Genomic DNA, 18,713 nt, shown 5'->3' on the forward strand with positions numbered 1-18,713 from the left:
TACGTGAATTTAACTCGTACAAATTCGATATAATTTTCAATAATTAATATATAATTAAAATATATAATCAATTATATATAATTAAAATCTCGTTGCTTTATTTAAATAACTATAAATATGCAAAATAATTTGTTGCGTTGCATATTGCATAGAATTCATAGATTTACGTGTAATTTAAAAAAACCCCTAACCGTATAATTTAAAACCTTTTTGTTGGTCAGACGGATAGATCGAAATCTGCGAATTCAACAAAACGATAAACGAGGTTTGGCTAATGTAACGTTATGAGCCACGATATCAAGATATCTTCATTTGGCTCTCGTACAACAACATTTATTCAGCTTTTATCTAAGTCGGTTGCAATTCCGAAGCATCCGAAGCGTGTAAAACCGAGCTCCCAAGCGTGTGCCAGCCGCCGAGACCTTGCGCGATACGCTTTATTGCCGGCTTAACAAGGGCCACACCTTGATGGCGAGGAACGAGGGACGTATCGCGAACAAAAGATGCTCGCGTTAAAAATAATACTATAGTTACGGGCCATTATGCAGATAGTCGAATGTTATAATTGTGATGTATCTGCCCTTCGTGGAGCGAATCGTCCAATCGCGCGACGAAAACGGGATCGATTTTACGAAATTGCCTCCGAGAGACTCGAGGAGCGTTTAATTTGTTAAACAGAAATAAACGATTAAAGTATCTCTCTCTTAGAAATGCGAATTAAGATTACTGAATTTTTTTTTAAAAATACAGAAATTAAGAGATTACTTTGTTCCGTTTCTAAAAAAATACAGAACGCCTTGAATCACGGTTCTCACGATTAACTTTGATTATTTTAGACAGATATAACAAAAGCTAGGTGGAAAAATTATTATTCCTTCTTGTTATGTCGGTAATAAATTCCAAACTGACATATGACCTGCGCGGCCTTGAATTAATGTTTAATCCATTAAATTGCCCTCCTCCCACGAATTTATAAATATGTTGCCGTAAAAAATTATATTAAATGTTACAATATTCTCGTCAATTTCTCAACTTTATTACAATTGTCATTTAGCGACAGTAAGAAATTATTCAACGTTTCTTATCTAACGACGATTATTGCAATTTATAGACCAGAAAATCAAAATTAAAACTTGTCAAGATTCTTAATTATATTAAAAGTATAAGCAAAACATTCCCGACGTTACTGCTCAGATATAATTAATAGTATTAATAAATTGCACGCAAAAAATGGAATTTTAAAAAATTGCAAGGGTGTATCAAAATTTATTTTACCGTTAATGGCAGTAAGAAATTATCCAATGTTTCTTGTCTAACGACGATTATTGCAATTTATAGACAAGAAAATAAAAATTAAAACTTGTCAAGATTCTTAATTATATTAAAAGTATAAGCAAAACATTCCCGACGTTACTGCTCAGATATAATTAATAGTATTAATAAATTGCACGCAAAAAATGGCATTTTAAAAAATTGCAAGGGTGTATCAAAATTTATTTTACCGTTAATGGCAGTAAGAAATTATCCAATGTTTCTTGTCTAACGACGATTATTGCAATTTATAGACAAGAAAATCAAAATTAAAACTTGTCAAGATTCTTAATTATATTAAAAGTATAAGCAAAACATTCCCGACGTTACTGCTCAGATATAATTAATAGTATTAATAAATTGCACGCAGAAAATGGAATTTTAAAAAATTGCAAGGGTGCATCAAAATTTATTCTACCGTTAATGGCAGTAAGAAATTATCCAACGTTTCTTGTCTAACGACGATTATTGCAATTTATAGACAAGAAAATCAAAATTAAAACTTGTCAAGATTCTTAATTATATTAAAAGTATAAGCAAAACATTCCCGACGTTACTGTTCAGATATAATTAATAGTGTTAATAAATTGCACGCAGAAAATGGAATTTTAAAAAATTGCAAGGGTGTATCAAAATTTATGCTACCGTTAATGGCAGTAAGAAATTATCTAACGTTTCTTGTCTAACGACGATTGTTGCAATTTATAGACAAGAAAATAAAAATTAAAACTTGTCAAGATTCTTAATTATATTAAAAGTATAAGAAAAACATTCCCGACGTTACTGTTCAGATATAATTAATAGTATTAATAAATAAATTGCACGCAGAAAATGGAATTTTAAAAAAATTGCAAGGGTGTATCAAAATTTATTCTACCGTTAATGGCAGTAAGAAATTATTCAACGTTTCTTTTCTAACGACGATTATTGCAATTTATAGACAAGAAAATAAAAATTAAAATTTGTCAAGATTCTTAATTATATTAAAAGTATAAGAAAAACATCCCCGACGTTACTGTTCAGATATAATTAATAGTATTAATAAATAAATTGCATGCAGAAAATGGAATTTTAAAAAAATTGCAAAGGTGTATCAAAATTTATTCTACCATGCAATGCTTTATTATAATATATATTCATTATTATATATATATATATATATATATATATATATATATATATGTATTGAATTTTTATTCTAATTGATTAGAATAAAAAAATTCTTGAATGTATCTTGTGAGTCATTTGGATTAAAAGAAAACCCTCTCTGAATTATCACATAATTGTAATAAATAATTCCACGTATATACGGGATCTGACACTTGACCTGTCATACGATAAAGGCAATCGTTCGATATCGGCAGAATTAGAAACTATAATATCGCTTAAACAATGAATATATTTATTTGGAGCTACAATGTGCAAATGTAAAGTTCTTGCTTACTTTTGCGCAAGATATTGATTCTCATACTTTGCGATTGAATTTTATTTGGATTTTACTTGGGTCAGAGAATTTAAATTGGAATGATTAAAGATTTTTTAATATGTAAAATATGATTATATGATCTTTAAAAATTAATTTCTACGAGAAGAAGAAATGGAAATATCCTTATGCAAAGTCATTTTTCTTTTAATCCTTGTCTTCTATTTCAGATCGCCATTGCTCTTCTCGATTAATATTATTTCCTTTTATTGCTATAAATATTTGATATATCGATTAAAAAGCGAAACGGATGATATTTCGTTCTTTTTTCGGTGATCCTGCCAGACTCTTGCCTCACAAATTTAGAATAGAAATTGAAATTTCAGAAGTCACGTGTATGTAGACTTCTATCTTAATCGTTCCGAGGCATTAATGCCTTAACCGTCGAGATTCTTTACCGCGATACGCGACTCGGGAATGGAGAGCCTTGGACGGACGGATACCTGGCGTGTGGGTGGTCGCGTCCAGCGAGACCGGCGGCACCACGCTGGTGTTGCTGCGCGTGATCGCGTGCTGATGCGAATGCTGATGATGCGGATGATGGCTGGTGAGAGGCTCCGCCTCCTGGTACGCGGGATAATCGGCGTAGAACGGTTCGTGGCCTGTCATCAGCGTGTCCAGCATCTGGAGCACCATTTCCGAAGACGCGACCGCGTTGACGTTGCTACCGTTGCTGCTGTTGCTGCTGCTGTTGCTGCTGATATTGGCCGCGTATGCGTCGACTATTATCACCGGCGCCTGCCCCGAAGGCCGCGACGTCCCGACGCTCACGACGTCCGCCGTGACGTCGTCTTCGATTGTCCGACGACGACGACGTTGGTCACTCCTCGACGATGATGACGATGGCGCGTATGAGGGAGTTTGGCATGACCCGGTCAGCAACCGCCGCAATCACGACGACTAGATCCTCCTGGTCGAGCATCCAGGACCGCCTGTCCCGCGAGATCCTCGCGGGCGGCGTAGATTGTCTCCGAAGTGGCGTTGATGAGAGTATTTGGTGAAGCGATTGATGATCCTTCCCGAGGGGAAAAGGTCCTCGAGTTCCTCGGCCGGGATATTTTGCACCTATGTCAGCCGCGGGGCGCGCAACAGGTGTCCCACCTCGCCGCTGGTCGATCCTCCTCGGTTTTCGTTGACTCAGCTGTTCGGCAGCCCTCAGGTATCTTTTTGGTATCCTTGTTCAAATCCCATATCCCAGAGTAAAGTGGGGAATCGAGTTTGGTCTTCGAGATATTTATATCAATCAATTTTTTATTTGCTACACTCGCTCCTATCTCGACCAGGATTGAAATTAACTTCCTCAATCATTCACTTTCCATTTCAGTCTCGCGTTACATGTAACCACAATCGAATTGGATCCTCCAATATCCCTCACTAGTTACTCACTGCGTCCCGCGATGGAATTAAATCCTCCCCCACCCCTCGATTATGCTCACTGTCGCGTCTAGAGTCCCGCAAAATCGGACCAACTAAATTTCCCGGAGGTGCATCAACCTGCTGAACCTTACTATCGCTCTTTGCGACGATCCGCCAACCCACCAACCCGTCACCAGCCTCGATGACGGCTGTCTACCGCTGTATACGTCACTCGGGAACGAACCAATAGCTGGAGATAGGCACACAAGATAGACGGAGACCGAAACTTGCTCGAAGAGCACGTACCGGGTATGACTGAAGCACCGCACTGGAGGTTACTCTCGCGTGCGCTCCTCACGACACTCTCCTCCACTTGACGCGGGCGCGCGTGTCACTGCGACGAAGAGCCGTGCCGTTTCCGCTCTCCGGTCTCCGATCTCCTCGCTCGCGCGCCCGCCCCGTCCTCCCCTTTCATCCTCCATCGCGTTTCCCTCCCCCTCCGCCAGCGGGGTGCCGCGACTATTCCCCCAGTCGCATTGGTGCCGCGCGATGGAGGTGGAAGATGGGAGTTCACGAGCACCCCGGGTGGGGGGCTGCCGTGGAGGGGACGAGATAGGAAACGCAGCCGCCAGCTGGGCGAGAGGGGAAGAGGGGACGGGGGGAGGGGGTAATGGCGAGGGAGAGGAAGGGAGAGCGCAAAACGCCCCCTCGGAGCTTCAACCACCTGCTGCCACCGATGTCTCTCTCTCTCTCTCTCTCTCTCTTTCTTTCTTTCTTTCTTTCTTTTTCTTTCTCGTCGTTGCGTCGCCAGAATATTTTATGCGTATGTGCGTAAATTTGTTACCCGGCGTTTGATATTTTCCAAGTGACGTTTTCTAGTTGATTTTCTCCAATAGAGAGATTTTTATTTTCAACGCTATTTCCTCGATTGGCACGATTCAGATTATAATTGTATTGATGATATTAAAAAAGTTATTATATAGAAATTATTATTTATAATTGTTTTTTTTATTTCACTTCGCTTAAGACATTTTCTTCTGTAGTAAAAGATATATATAAATATTGTACAGAAAAAAATATACAAATAAATATTTTTATTAAAAGAAATAATATATAAATTATAAATAAATTATTTATTATAAATTATAAATTTTTTCAAAAATATTGACGTAGGGAGATGAAAGACACGATCGTAATAATTGCGTTATTACATTAATAAAACCAACGACAATCGTGTGACCTGATTTTTTAATCTTTTGTTCATTATTATCTTGTATGATGTTAAATGTAAAGGGAGATATATTCGCACAAAGTAGTGCGCTTGTATTAGTGATAAGATTATTGTAACAAGCATATAAAGCTGAGTTCCATATCTTTCAAATTTAATTGTATATTAAAATTGTGAATTGAGAGAGAACACAACGAAAATAGTACGAATTAAATTAATAATCGATCAATTAATAATGGATTAATTTACAGTAAAAAAAAGGTATCTTACCGACTCATACCAAGATATAAACGTTATTATTTTTTTTCTCTGGTATTTTTACTGACTAAAGCGGGATTAAAAAATTGATTTAATATTAAATACAATTTTATACGCCAAATTATAAAAGGTCTATATAATATTTCTATTTTAACGAATATATATTATATGCATTGAATGTTTTATTAGTAATTATTTTTATACCTAGAAATAGAGATGCATATAAAATAAAACGTTTTTTCATAAAATACGGTTCATGTGAAAAAAACAAGCTTCGTCTTTTTTCAAAACTATTTTTTTTTTCAGATACGTAACATCTTTATATTTTGATTATTGCAAGATTTTTAAAATTATTTTTCATCTTTTAGATGACAGATTTGAATTGACCACCACTATTTCAAATATACATCGCATTTCAATTGACTATATTGTAATTACTATTTTTTAATTAGATAAACTCTCCAAAGATAAATAAAAATTGAACTTGAATAAATACAAGAACACAGTTTGTAATATTTAAAAATGTACCTTAGTTTCTACTTTAATATAATAAAATAAATTTAAGTTTTTACATCTTTAACTTATTTCCGTTTGAAAATAATTTTAATAGATTAATGAGATTTTTGAGATTAAAATGATATCAAACACGACACAATTCGGATAACTTTCAATTGGTTGCATAATAAACATTTGTGTTATGCATCTCTAAATCTGAAGATCATTCGAATCATGTCCTGTTTGACATAATTTGTCGCAAGTCTCATTTATTCGTTATAAAATTATTTTCGAAAAAAGATAAATTAAAAATATAAAAACCTTAGAGATTTTTTTATTATATTAATAGAAAAATATAAAGAAAAATAAATTCATTACTAATTAGATAAAAAAAATAATGCAAAAAAAAAATCAAATTCGTTTTCTTTTAACGTTTGTTTTCCATTAGGAAAAAAATCTGTTTTTTTTTTTACATCTCTACTTTAGAAGAGACAAAAAAACTGTCTCGGTCCCCGATAATGCGTGTCTCGTCACGCTGGATCGTTTAGATCTCCTCTCCGCGACTATAGTAAACGCGCGCACGTTCGGCGCGAGTCGAGAAGGACCTAGCCTATTTTCGAGAGGGGGCTGTGACCGGAGGGGTAAGGAGGGGAGGGGAGGGGAAGGGAGAGGGGGAGGCGGGGGGGATGGAGGAGGCGCGCAGCGGACCGGATGTCGAGAGGCGAGGGCAACGGGGGTTTCTCTGTTCGGCGGCGGTCTCGCACGTGATGCAGAGGGGACCGGAAGCGCTCACTCCCCTACGTCTCTCGTGCCTCCCTCCCTCCCTCTCTCTCTTTCTTTCTTTCTCTCTCTCTCTCTCGGTTCGTATAGCCCGGCCGGCAATAGTAATGGGACTTACGAGGGCCGGCACAATAAGAACGCGCGCGCTTTTACCGTTCCGGGCCTATATCCGAATAGAGAGACGGCGCGTGGTCCGTTTTTCTATTTTCCATTTAGGCCTGTCATCTAATTGATCGTCCCGCGTATCGCAATTGATCCCCCTCCCTGCCCCCTCCGATGCGAGGAGGGATGCATCTCGTTGCTCGGAAAGAAAGATGGGATTTTCTTTTGGGAAATAATTATTATTGAATATTATTTGAAAGGGAGACTAGATTTTTATCATCGAAAAAAATATTATAAATTGAATAAATTCGTGTCGAGAGAGGTTCTATAGCTAAAACTCGTCAATCAATTTAATATAAATTTTTTTTTCTATTATCTAGATATTATCAAAATTGCTGGTGCACAATTGAATCTTAATAATAAATTATCTTAATAGTTAATAACAAATTATTTTTTTAGATTAGAATCTTTTAGTTTTGATGTGTGCATAATATTTTTAGAGAAATATTATTTACAATATAAAATTTGAAAACTATATATATCTCCAATATAGATTTTAAATAAATTTCCCTCTTTTTCAAATGTAATATAAATTATTGTCAAAATTATTGCGATGAGTACTCGATATATCAATGAATATTCAATGAGTACAAATGCATATTTTAATTGCATTTTGCAGATATTTATAGAAAAAAATATATATAACATATATGTAACATATATATAACATATATATAACATATATTTTTATATAACATATATATAACATTTTTGTTCGTATAAAATCTACTAAAAATCCGCTGAGAGGAGAATTGCTATTATAACGTACACTCGAAGGAACTAGTCACGCAAGACGATCTGGTTCTTTCCTCCACATCTGTGCGCGATTCTTCCTCCTCTCAATCGAAACACACTCTCAAAGTGAGCAACAATGCCGCGGCGAGGCGGTTCTTGAGGAGGGTGCATTTACCGAGTGCATTAAGGGAGGAGTACTCGGGAACATTATAAAACTATCTTGCCGTCCCAAAGTGGTATTGGGGTAGGTCTCCCTCCCCTTTCCTTTTACTACCAGCCAGCCCTGCCCAACGACTTCCGGTTGTAACGTGAGCTCCGAATATCGCTTCTGCTTTTTTCTCTCCCTCCCCCCTTCCCCCTCTCCTCGACTCGCTTTTACTCTCGTTCCTCGAGTCGCTCCTTGTTCACAATTTTTTTTACATTTGTAATTATGGTAAACGTATCAATATCGAATCAGACGTGTTTTATAATCTTGTTGACTAATAGAAAAAAATTTTATTCAATTTACAATTATTATAGCAATTCCGAAATAGTGTCTCATGTCTTTGCAATAATATTAAATAATTTATAAAATAATTTTAATAATTTATAAAATAATTTAAATAATTTATTAAATAATTTTAATAATTTATTAATAGTAGAAAAGGAAATTATATATATATTTTTTTTTACGTTTTTATTTAATTTTGAAAATTCACCAGATATAATCTAGCTGCGAAAATTTTCGATTTATACTACGAAAACATGATAAATTACAAGGTGGATTATTTTCAAAGAATAATCAAACAAAAATGAAACTTCTTTTTTTTAACTGCTACACAAACACGAATACATTAACGTTATAATTATTTTCGGTAGTCGTAGTAACGCGTAAAAATCTCTAAAAAAAAAAAAAAAAAAATTCCTGTAATATTTTTCATGCTTTGAGACACTTATGTACCATTTATGGGAGGAACATACTTTTCTATTTCCGGCCATTCGTATATTTACCTTACGCCGTTCATCATGGCGTATGCGTACGAAAACCTTGACGATGACGACGGATGAGAAGGAGGACGATACGCACGAACAGGAAAGAAAGGACGAAAAAAACACACACACACGCACACGCACACGTGGATACGCCACACGGTCGTGTCACGAGTTCTGAATGAGCAAGAGGCTTTGTAGACCCTCGAGGCGGTGTACGAACTATGAATGAACGAGTGAATGAATACAACCTGTGCCAACCACCCCTCCCTCCCCCTCTCTCCGACGCGCCCTTTTCTTCCTTTTTTCTGCTCGCTTCATCCCTATAAGCGAGTCTGTACTTCTTTCTAGCCCTAGCGATCGTTCTTTACATCTTTATGTATTGCGATCTGCGACAGCACAATATCGACGTTGACGCACGTGTGCGTGCGTGCGTGCGTGCGTGTGTATTCGCGCAACAACGTGGTATTGTATATCTCTTCGCGACGCAGGAAATTGCGTGGCTTCGCCTCGTTCGCGCCTTCAGCCAAGAACCTCTATCCGAGAACGTATTATTGCGGTTTTATTATCGAGCCTCGCATAATCATAGTCACGTATTAAGCATACTGATTTGACAAATTAGATGCAATTTGCAGAATGCTCCGCCGCTTGTCGCTCGTGCGAAAGCGTAGCCGAGAAATTGGGGCCGCGCGATAAGCGAAGAATGAGTTGAGGACGTTGAACGTTTAATTTTTGTGGAGAAAAAATTTTTTATTTAATTAACTTCAATTTATCAAGGGAAGATACGTGTCTCTTTCGTACGAGTGTCATCCTCGTTAGACATACAAATCGAAAACTAAGGATTCAGATTAACCCCCCCTGCTACCCCCCCTCCCCTCTCTGTCATTCTTTCTTATTAAAATTTTCTACGTGTGGAGAATTTCGAATGATCAAAGCCGCTTATCGAATCGACGCATCAGAGAGACGGAGAGAGACAGAGGAGCCGATCAGAATGCCGCATATTCGTCGCCGTTAGTTATAAACGCGAGGGTTGCTTAACAAATAATCATTGTATTCGTTGCGGCGCGATTGACCAACCTCGCCTCCGACCATAAACGTCCATATCAAATAGACGTCACGCTCCTTTTTTGGCGGCATGTGGTCAGTAAACCGCATAGACGGAGCGAGAGAGAGAGAAAGAGAACTTTTGCGCATGGAAAATCTCTCTCAGGATTGATCGGAAAAATCCAGTGAATGGAAGAAGCCATGGTAAATTCCGGTTTCGATGGAATAAACCAGATAAAAATAATTAATACATAATATACATGAAATGTATTTATATAATTTTAAGTAAAAAAATATTTTTGCTTTAATTAATAAAGCATAGTAAGCTACAGTTAAAAGGAAATAAAAAAATCACTCTAATAATAAAGTCTTTTAATTCAAGTTAATATGTGAAATTTTTAAAATTATTAAATTAATTAATTAATTAATTTAAAAAATTTTAAAAACTAAAAATATAAATGTTACTAAATTTTATATTAATTTTTAGTTTAATAAGAAAAATGTGTAACAGAATTAAACACTTTTTTACCATAAATATAAATATAAATTTATTTTCTGTTTACCTTTAAGTATCTTTTAATAAAAAATTAATTTATTTGCTACATCAATTCCTGATTCATTACGGATTTTATTTGAATAAAACTTAAATTATATTAAATATATTTTGGATAAAACTTAAACTTTAATTTAAATTAGAAAATACTTTCTCAATTAAATATCAATGAAAGGATTTTCTCCTTATTTTAACATTTTTAATAAAAGATCGTTTTCTACAAAATATTGATTTTTACTGACACGGATTTTATCCAAAAAATCGAATGGAATTTTGCCAACCTGACCTTCCTCGGTCGACGAGATCGTTTTCGTCTCCGCGATCGCTGTCGCTAATTTATGCACACGCATTTAGAGGCACGACATGTACGTGACACGAAGTAGTGAGTTACCTTCATAGACAGCGCGTGCTACATCGCTGATACATCCTCAAAATACATCCCAAAAAAGGGACGGGAAAAGGCTCTACTATCGCTGTCAATTGATACATTAAAAAATTGACGAACAATGTATGCTATAAAAAAATATGAATCCAAGCTACATCGAAAGGATTATTATTATTACATAAATAGTTATATAAAAAGTAATAGAAAAATGTGAAAAATAATTTTCAAGAGATTTCTTCAACACACAAGCCTGGTTATTCAAATTCAAAGTTTAAAGCATGAATTTCGAGCCTATTTTTCAATTGCGCAATCGAAGATTATACATTCGACACTATGTGATTCCCCTAAATAACGGCGCGATACGTCGGTTCCGACACGAGGAGGTCGAAAGCGAGGAGGATAAGCGAGAGTCGAACCAGAGACCTCGAAGAGCCGTGATACATAACGTAACAGTGCTTTAGCAAGCAGAAATAATGAGTCTATTATACGTCTGTGTTGGTCGCTTTGTAACGAAGACGTCCGTATATTATACGGTACCAGCCGGGAGCTTCGGGGAACTTTAGCGTGTCGCATGAGCGGGTATCAGTCAGCGGTTGTCAAACTTTCCGAAATCCGCCTTTGATGTCTCATACGCGTGTGTCGGCGATTGCCAGACCAAAGCCCCTTTTGATATTTTATTTATACCTTCCCTAAAATATCGGCAACATTTACAACATTACTCCAGACCTCTCCAACATTTCTTGCTCGTTTAATTTATTCCTTTTCGGCGAGAGTTGCATACAATGAACAAGACCTCGCTCTCGGAAAGAAAGGGAGAATATCGGCGGGCAAAGTTTATTCTCTTGTAAATACTCGAGAATCTCCTTAGGAGCCAAGTTTCAATTCAGAGAGGCTCCGACGCTGATTTCATTCTGTTTTCCACGTAGACGGAACGCGATCGAAATCAGGATAGAGGCGAGGGATATAACGCGAGCGCATTCATTAACGTGCGTACGTGTGTAAAGACGAACACATACGAGCGAATCGTCTCCATTGTCCGCGACGGAGCGTGTAGAGAGCCCGACTTTCCCTCGTTCACCCACGGTCACTGCTGCAGTGACGTAAGGCCCCTCGCCAGGGTAATTGTTACCTATGTACGAAGAGACTCGCTTCATAATGCCTCGCTCGGCTCGGTTCTATTCTGTTCCGTTTCGTCCCGTCGTCGGCTTCAATTGCTTCCATTCCTCCGACATCAACGCACTCGATTTTACGCGATGCACGGCTTCAGAATGACGGATTTTCAGCCATTGATAAGGAAATTGAAATTTCAATTGCATAGCTGCAAGTACAGTCTCTAATGCCTGAAGCTTATAGTCTCTCTCTCTGAGGATTTTTTTTGTCGGTATAAAGTGTTCCAAAACCAAATGTTCCTCTAATGGCGGATTCTTTAATCGATTTAAAATTGATTTTTTTCTTAGCGAAAATAATCTTCTTCCAACTTTTTTTATTATAATCAAACTTTAAATTAAAATTCTACTAGAATATAAATTTTATCTAAAATTATTATATTCCAAAGAATATAGTTTTATTAATTTTCTGACTCTATAGAATTTAGTTTCTGAAAGGTTCTTATTTTTCCATCGCTTATAATTTGAAAATTGACAAAAAATTTTCGAGAAAAAAATTGTCCAAAAATTAAGACATTCTATGTAAAAAAAATTCCTGAATTTTGAGATATCAAATATTGAATATTATAATTCGACATTCGATTATTGATAAAGATCGCGAAATTGCAGTTTTAATTGCATCGTCAATTAATACCTGAAGCTTATGAAATCTGAGGATTTTTGTATCAATATAAAATATCCAAAAATCGGATGTTTTTCTAATAAATTCTCTAATCGATTTAAAATTAATTTTTTCTCATTGAAAATGTTGAGAGGGAAATCTTTCTTTTTTTCATGTCTTTAGAGTCATCATATTTTAAATTAATATTTTGTTAAAATTACATTTTAAACAATATATTTTATTTAATTTTATTAATCTTTTGGCTTCACAGAGTTTAATTTCTGAAAAGCCCTTCTTTTTCAATTATGTATAACTTGAAAATTATTGAAAAATAAACATTTTCGACAAAAAACATTTTAAAAATATTGGGATATCCTATATAAAAAAAAAAACCTTTTAACATTCGTTCACTTTTCGCAGCTCTTGAATTTTGTGTTATCAAATATCGAGATACCATACAACTCCACAAGTGCACTGACAGAGATTTCAATCTCTTTCAACAGCGCATTGATATATTGTGTAAAAAAAAAAGATAAATAAAACGCACTCGGGGAAAGTTGATTCAGCGCGATAATGATGAATGCTTACGATCTTACGACGGATAAACACGAATATGGATATGACGAAAGTAACTCGGTCAAAGCCAGATAGACGATCACACGTCGATGGCTAAATGGAAAATTGGGTGAGTTATGTAGCGCGCATCGCGAGTTTTATGCAACCATTTTCCACGTCACAAGAACACAGCAACAGGCAAATTTTACATGTGGATTGCGCCAGCGTTGGCGTTGATATTTTCACTCATTTTCTGCGACCTCGAGTGGAATAAAAATCAAATTCCCAACCGAGGGATGACGATATGATTCTTAGTTCGAGTACGAAATTTTGTCAAATTATTATTTACAATGTAAATAATTTTGTACAAAATTATTTACATTGTAAATAATAATTTGACAAAATTTCGTTATTTTATTGTTTACAATGTAAATAATTTCGTACAAAATTGTTTACAATGTAAATAATTTTTTACGAAATTATTTAGATTGTAAACAATAAAATAATAAACAAAATTTATTATGCAATAAACGTTTGCTCGATTGAATCGAAGCTCGGTTTTTACAGAACTTGTCGCGCCGTATCTTTGGCAATCTTTTTGTTTCATGAATCGCAATAGAGAGAAGCCGCGATTCAAAAGATACCGTTCTGAAAACTTGTGTGAATGAATAGAATAGCTTAGCGAGAGAGTTATTCCACGAGCTATTCCAAAAAAATGAGTTTGAATGTGCCGCGCGAATAGCTTACGTCATCCCCGATGTTATCTCCAAACTATCATGTGGGATAGCTCGTTCATTTGTTATTCAGATATTATGTAGCAACGCATTGTCCAAGATTTCCAGAGTGCTTATCTACGATAAGAAGTAAATTCTTTAGAGTTGAACGAAACGAAATGTCGTGTAAAAATTGAAAATGTGCCAGCTAAAGGTATCTTGAGGATGGGATCTTCTCGATCGAATTTCACCCTCTTTTATCGCTTGTCGTAAGTTTTAACGAGGCATACGTATTGAGTTTTGCAACCCCCTCCCCTGACAAGGAGACTGGATATTCGACGGTTCGATTTCTAGACGTCGTGTCGGTGAAATCGCGACTTGTCGCTGACGGGTATACGATGACGAAGAAACGTTAAATGAGAAACGAACAGTGACGATAATGAGAGGTTTGCGTTTGCAACACGTGAGAGATGTTATCAGTCGCTCTGACGTAACAATGAGAAACTCCTCCACGCTTTCGTTTGCACTTGCAATCAGGGAAATAAATAAAAACGGCTTGTCGCGTAATTTAGCCGCTCATTGCGTGCGTTGTATGCAACCGATTATCGATATTCGAAAAGAAAGGAGGACTTGAAACGTGGTTGTCGCCGCAATTACCCGCCAGTCTCTCTTTTCTTTATTTTACGCGCACGTTTACTCGACTTTAGCTGGGTTGGCGAGAGCATTTTACATCTCTCTTCGCACCCTTGATTAAATTTTTCGACGTCTTCAGGATTCGAGCCTCGATAATAAAGCCTCGGAAACTCCCACAACTATTGGACAAAAAAATTTTGTTCGATATACCCAGTGACGTCAAGAAACATCACTAATAGAGAATCCCTACACCACCCCAAGAGCGATGATTCGCGGAGGAAAAGGCGGAGGAATAGAAAAAGTGGACTTACCATCGTTATGATACTGTCTCGATGGCAGGGACACCGCGGCCGAAGAGGGTTGTATCGGGGGTTGTTGTTGCGTGGCGCTCTGAGGAGGACCGGAGGAGTTGGAGGTGGCCGAATTGGCGGGCGTCGACGGGTTTTTATGCTCTGGTGTTGCCACCTGATGATGGCCGGCACCCTGGTATCCCACAAAATCACCTAAATCTGGCACGCATACGCGTTCGTACAAGTTCGCCGGCACGTTCTCCAGAGAGGCCTTCGCTGCGTCGACATCTGAATGTAAAACGGAGATCAATTCTCAACCGGGCTGCATCTCTAGTCTCTCTTTATGTTCTTCCTACGCTCTCGCGTGTCTAATTAAGTCCGCTCCTATTCTGGAATCTTAATTTACTCCGCGTCTAAGAATCGCTACAAATCGCAGAACCCTAATCAATAACTTTTCCCCAAGAATAAATCCAAATAACATTACTTAATCAGAATTTGCGTTGCTTTCTGGTCTTCCCAAGATTCCCAAGATTCCCAAGATTCCCAAGATTCGACTAGTCTTAAGTAAACAAGAGTGTCGTGGGCGAGGTTCGTAAAATGAAGACCCTCGACGAGACGTATACATGAATGTATTCGCATGAATGGTCGCATGCGCCTCGTGGATAGCGCACATGTTAATCGTAATAATTGAGCCTTATCTGAGCGCGCATACGATAATAGTTATCGCGCGCGGCACGTGCGATGCTCGTACGGTTTTTCAGCGATATTACGACAGGAATAAAATGTTGCGCACCGTTGTCATTAAGTTATTCCCCCAGCGGTGATTGTGCGCGAGCGCAATCGTGATTAACGATCTCGAGTGTAGCACTGTCATCATCGCGAACACCGGGTTGTTGCGAAGGAGACGCGCGTGATTCACCGTCGGCGTTTCTACGTTTCTAGGAATTCTCGTGGAACAATCGTAGACTAGAAATGCAAAACGCACGTGCCGAGTACGTGTCTCGCGCTCCTTCGCTCTTTGCGAATTATCTCGCCTCCCGAAATCGCCTCTTTATTCTCCCATTAATGACGTTTCTTCAAGTGATTTTGGGACCATCGTCGGAATTGGAAATTAATTTGTGCTAGAGAAAATTAAGATACGAGCTCAGATTATTTTTTACTGAAAAAAAAATGTTTCCAATAATCAAAAAATGGCATTTTTATGAATGATTTTACGGGTAAAACGAGGAGGAAATTGTTGATTTTAAAATTAAAAAGGGAAAAAAAGAGATCAATCTTTCGTCTCGGTGATGGCGACACGCGTCGCTTTAATGAATTTCACCGTGATTCCGATCGGTATCGCTCTACGACAGGAAGATACATACAACTTTTTAGTTTCTACTTTTTTATACAACGCAAGAGCGTTTCCTAACATCCGTTCTCATTCGCGGAATCAAAGCGATTACCCACGTCGTGTCGCGACTGGGCGCACGCTAGGCCTCAGTTAAATTACCGTCGCCCCCGGTCGGAGGGGAATCACGTGGCACGGCCGATTCTATCTTGTTCACAATCGTAACACAATAATAAATTGCAAGTTGCACGACTGGAGAGCGAAACAATGACGGTTTTATTCAACCCTCGTCCCGCCATTCATCAAAATTTCGCGAGACTATCCTTCCTAATTTTGATGAATCGCAGGTGATGGTCGATGATCAAGGTGATGAAAAATTATGATCAAACTTTAAACTAGCGAGAGAAAATATTTTTAAAACTTTTTGGGGATTTTGAAATTTTATAGTAATAGTTTTTTATTATTTGAATTTTATCAAGTAAAGGGAATCATCGATTTGTTTTAGATGAATAATATTTGATCCTCAAGGAAAAAGGGAATCTTAAATTGAAAGATTCTTTTGGATGAAACTTTACACATATGCAGAGGAGGTAAATAGATGAATTTTGCGGCGCAAAAGTGATTCTAAGCGTTGAAGTCACCCCTCTTACGATTTTCTTTCTTTTCTCAATAATATTTCTAAAATTAGACGAGATATCAAAACATGTTTTTTACAAAAACTTTTTTACAAAAGTTTCATGATAAGAATGCCTCTATTTGATTAATAAAATTTTGAAAAAAATCTGTTTTAATAATTTTTTCAAAATTTTATTAATGTGGTTAAATAGAGGTATTTTTATCACAAATTTTTGTATAAAATATTTTTTGATATCTCAAATAATTTTGAAAAGAAGAGCAAAAAGTCACTTTATGAAGGTGGAGTCATTTTTTCGCCATTAAAAATTTCTAAATTCGTTTATTAACCCCCCTCCCCCACATATGTGTAGTTTCATCAAAATCAGAATTTTCCAGGTTGCAAGATTTCTTTATAAACTAGGTTAAATTCGAGCCTAAAGTAGAAAATTCTACTTTGTTCACGCTCCCTTTCGGCACGAGACAAATTACGTACTCGAGACGAATCTCGAGTTTTGTGGAGAGTTACCGTTAGTATAGTCGTCCTTAGATCGCGCTAGACGATTAAGCCGAGGTTGCAGTACCGATGATGAGGCGACATGAATAATCGATAAGGAAGTGCGGGGTTTTGCTTAACGGGAGTTAAATCATAGGCGAATATCTCAGCTTCCTGCCTCGTCATTTCGTACGATCTGCATCTCCATCTCCTAAACTTTCCATCCTCCTCCATCAGTATTCCTCTCTCTTCTCAACTCTCCCCCCTTCATCCCAGCCTTCTCTGCCCCTCTTACAAAAAAATTCATCTTTCTTGCTCTTTTTTATAATTCCAATTTTCTCGTCTTCTATTAAAATTCTTTTAGAATATCAAAGATACTTATAGTTTGTTAATATTATTTAATCTTCCGAAAACAATTCCAAATACAACTGTTTCGAGTAGGTTCAACTAGAGACGCTAAATAGATGAAAAAGAAAATAAAGCTGATTATTTTTTCCGTAAATCTTTCTGAGAAAGATTCTGGAACAGATACGTGAAATTTCGTTGTGAATTTGGAGATTGAAAAAAAAGATTGATAAAAAACAAGATATTTTATTTTTGCACTTGCATCGTTTTCCCACTCCAAGATCCATCCATTCTTCATATTGGAGAGTCCGGATACTTTTCCTTTGAATTTTCCCTGCTTTGTTAAGAAACTCGAACGCGCGTTTACAGCGAACTTGACTTGCTGTTTTGAGCTCGCACGTACCACAACAAGGGGGCACGAGAGGGGGCGGGGAGGAGGGATTGAAATAGGAGGGACCGAACGAGAACCTCTAGGCCCTGGACCATTGACGGTACGTCGCGAGATTGAAATTCGAGTGAATTCTTTGGTGCACGCGAGTACATCCCCGAAAAGCGTCCAAGTGGCCGCGGCAATGGCCGCTGCACCGTATCCTCGGCGGATATCCGGGATGGGAGTTCTTTCTATGGCGCCCCGTCTTTCTTCTCCTACGCCTCTCATTCTCCGGTTCGCGCTGCGGATACCAAGGTAAAAACGAGGGGCCTCGATTCAACGAAACGCGAGATACCTGGGGGGAGAGAAGGGAGGAGGAGGAGGAGGTGGAGAAGAGAGTCGGCCACCCGCCCTTCTTTTATCGTCCTTTTGTCGTTGTCCGCCGTTAGTCTTTTTGCTGGCATGTTACGCCGTAACGTCGCGATTTTACGGAAATTCGATCAGTTTTGTTCGACGGAAGGTGGCTGCCGCAAAAAGGGCGCAATGCATGCTTCTTGCACGATTAGCCCTGCGCTTGTGACGCGGGGTCCCGGCGCTTGTAAGAAACGCATCGACATTCAAATCGCTATCTTTATGTAATTTCTAATGAAAAAAAAATTATATTGCTAAATATCGTTAATTTCGACTCATTGAGAGCCTTGCACTTAAATTATGAGCAATCATATGTCAGACTATCTACTCGTATTAGAAATTTCAATTTTGGTAATCCAGAGTTAATATAATTAAAAATTTTCAGTAAAATTATAGAGGGATTGTATATTGCAGCAATATTGCAGCAACATC

General features: G+C 37.4%; 1 protein-coding gene across 9 annotated transcripts in view; it reads right to left on the reverse strand.

Moving 5' to 3' along the window:
* The window catches only part of Pnt (ETS transcription factor pointed), a 115,982-nt gene that overhangs the window by 14,850 nt on the left and 82,419 nt on the right, over positions 1-18,713 (reverse strand). For 8 of the 9 annotated variants that reach the window (XM_083079601.1, XM_083079599.1, XM_083079602.1 and 5 more), the window contains one exon: positions 14,739-15,005. The exons of the other annotated variant lie outside the window; for it this stretch is intronic. In XM_083079601.1, the coding sequence (XP_082935727.1) occupies positions 14,739-15,005 (267 nt within the window). The remainder of the gene's footprint in view (positions 1-14,738; positions 15,006-18,713) is intronic. 9 annotated transcript variants of the gene reach the window in all.

The sequence above is a fragment of the Camponotus vicinus genome, unplaced genomic scaffold (assembly GCF_025532165.1).
Source record: "Camponotus vicinus isolate PSW18456_S1 unplaced genomic scaffold, iyCamVici1.0 SCAF_10, whole genome shotgun sequence".
In the NCBI taxonomy this organism is placed as follows: Eukaryota; Metazoa; Arthropoda; class Insecta; order Hymenoptera; family Formicidae; genus Camponotus; species Camponotus vicinus.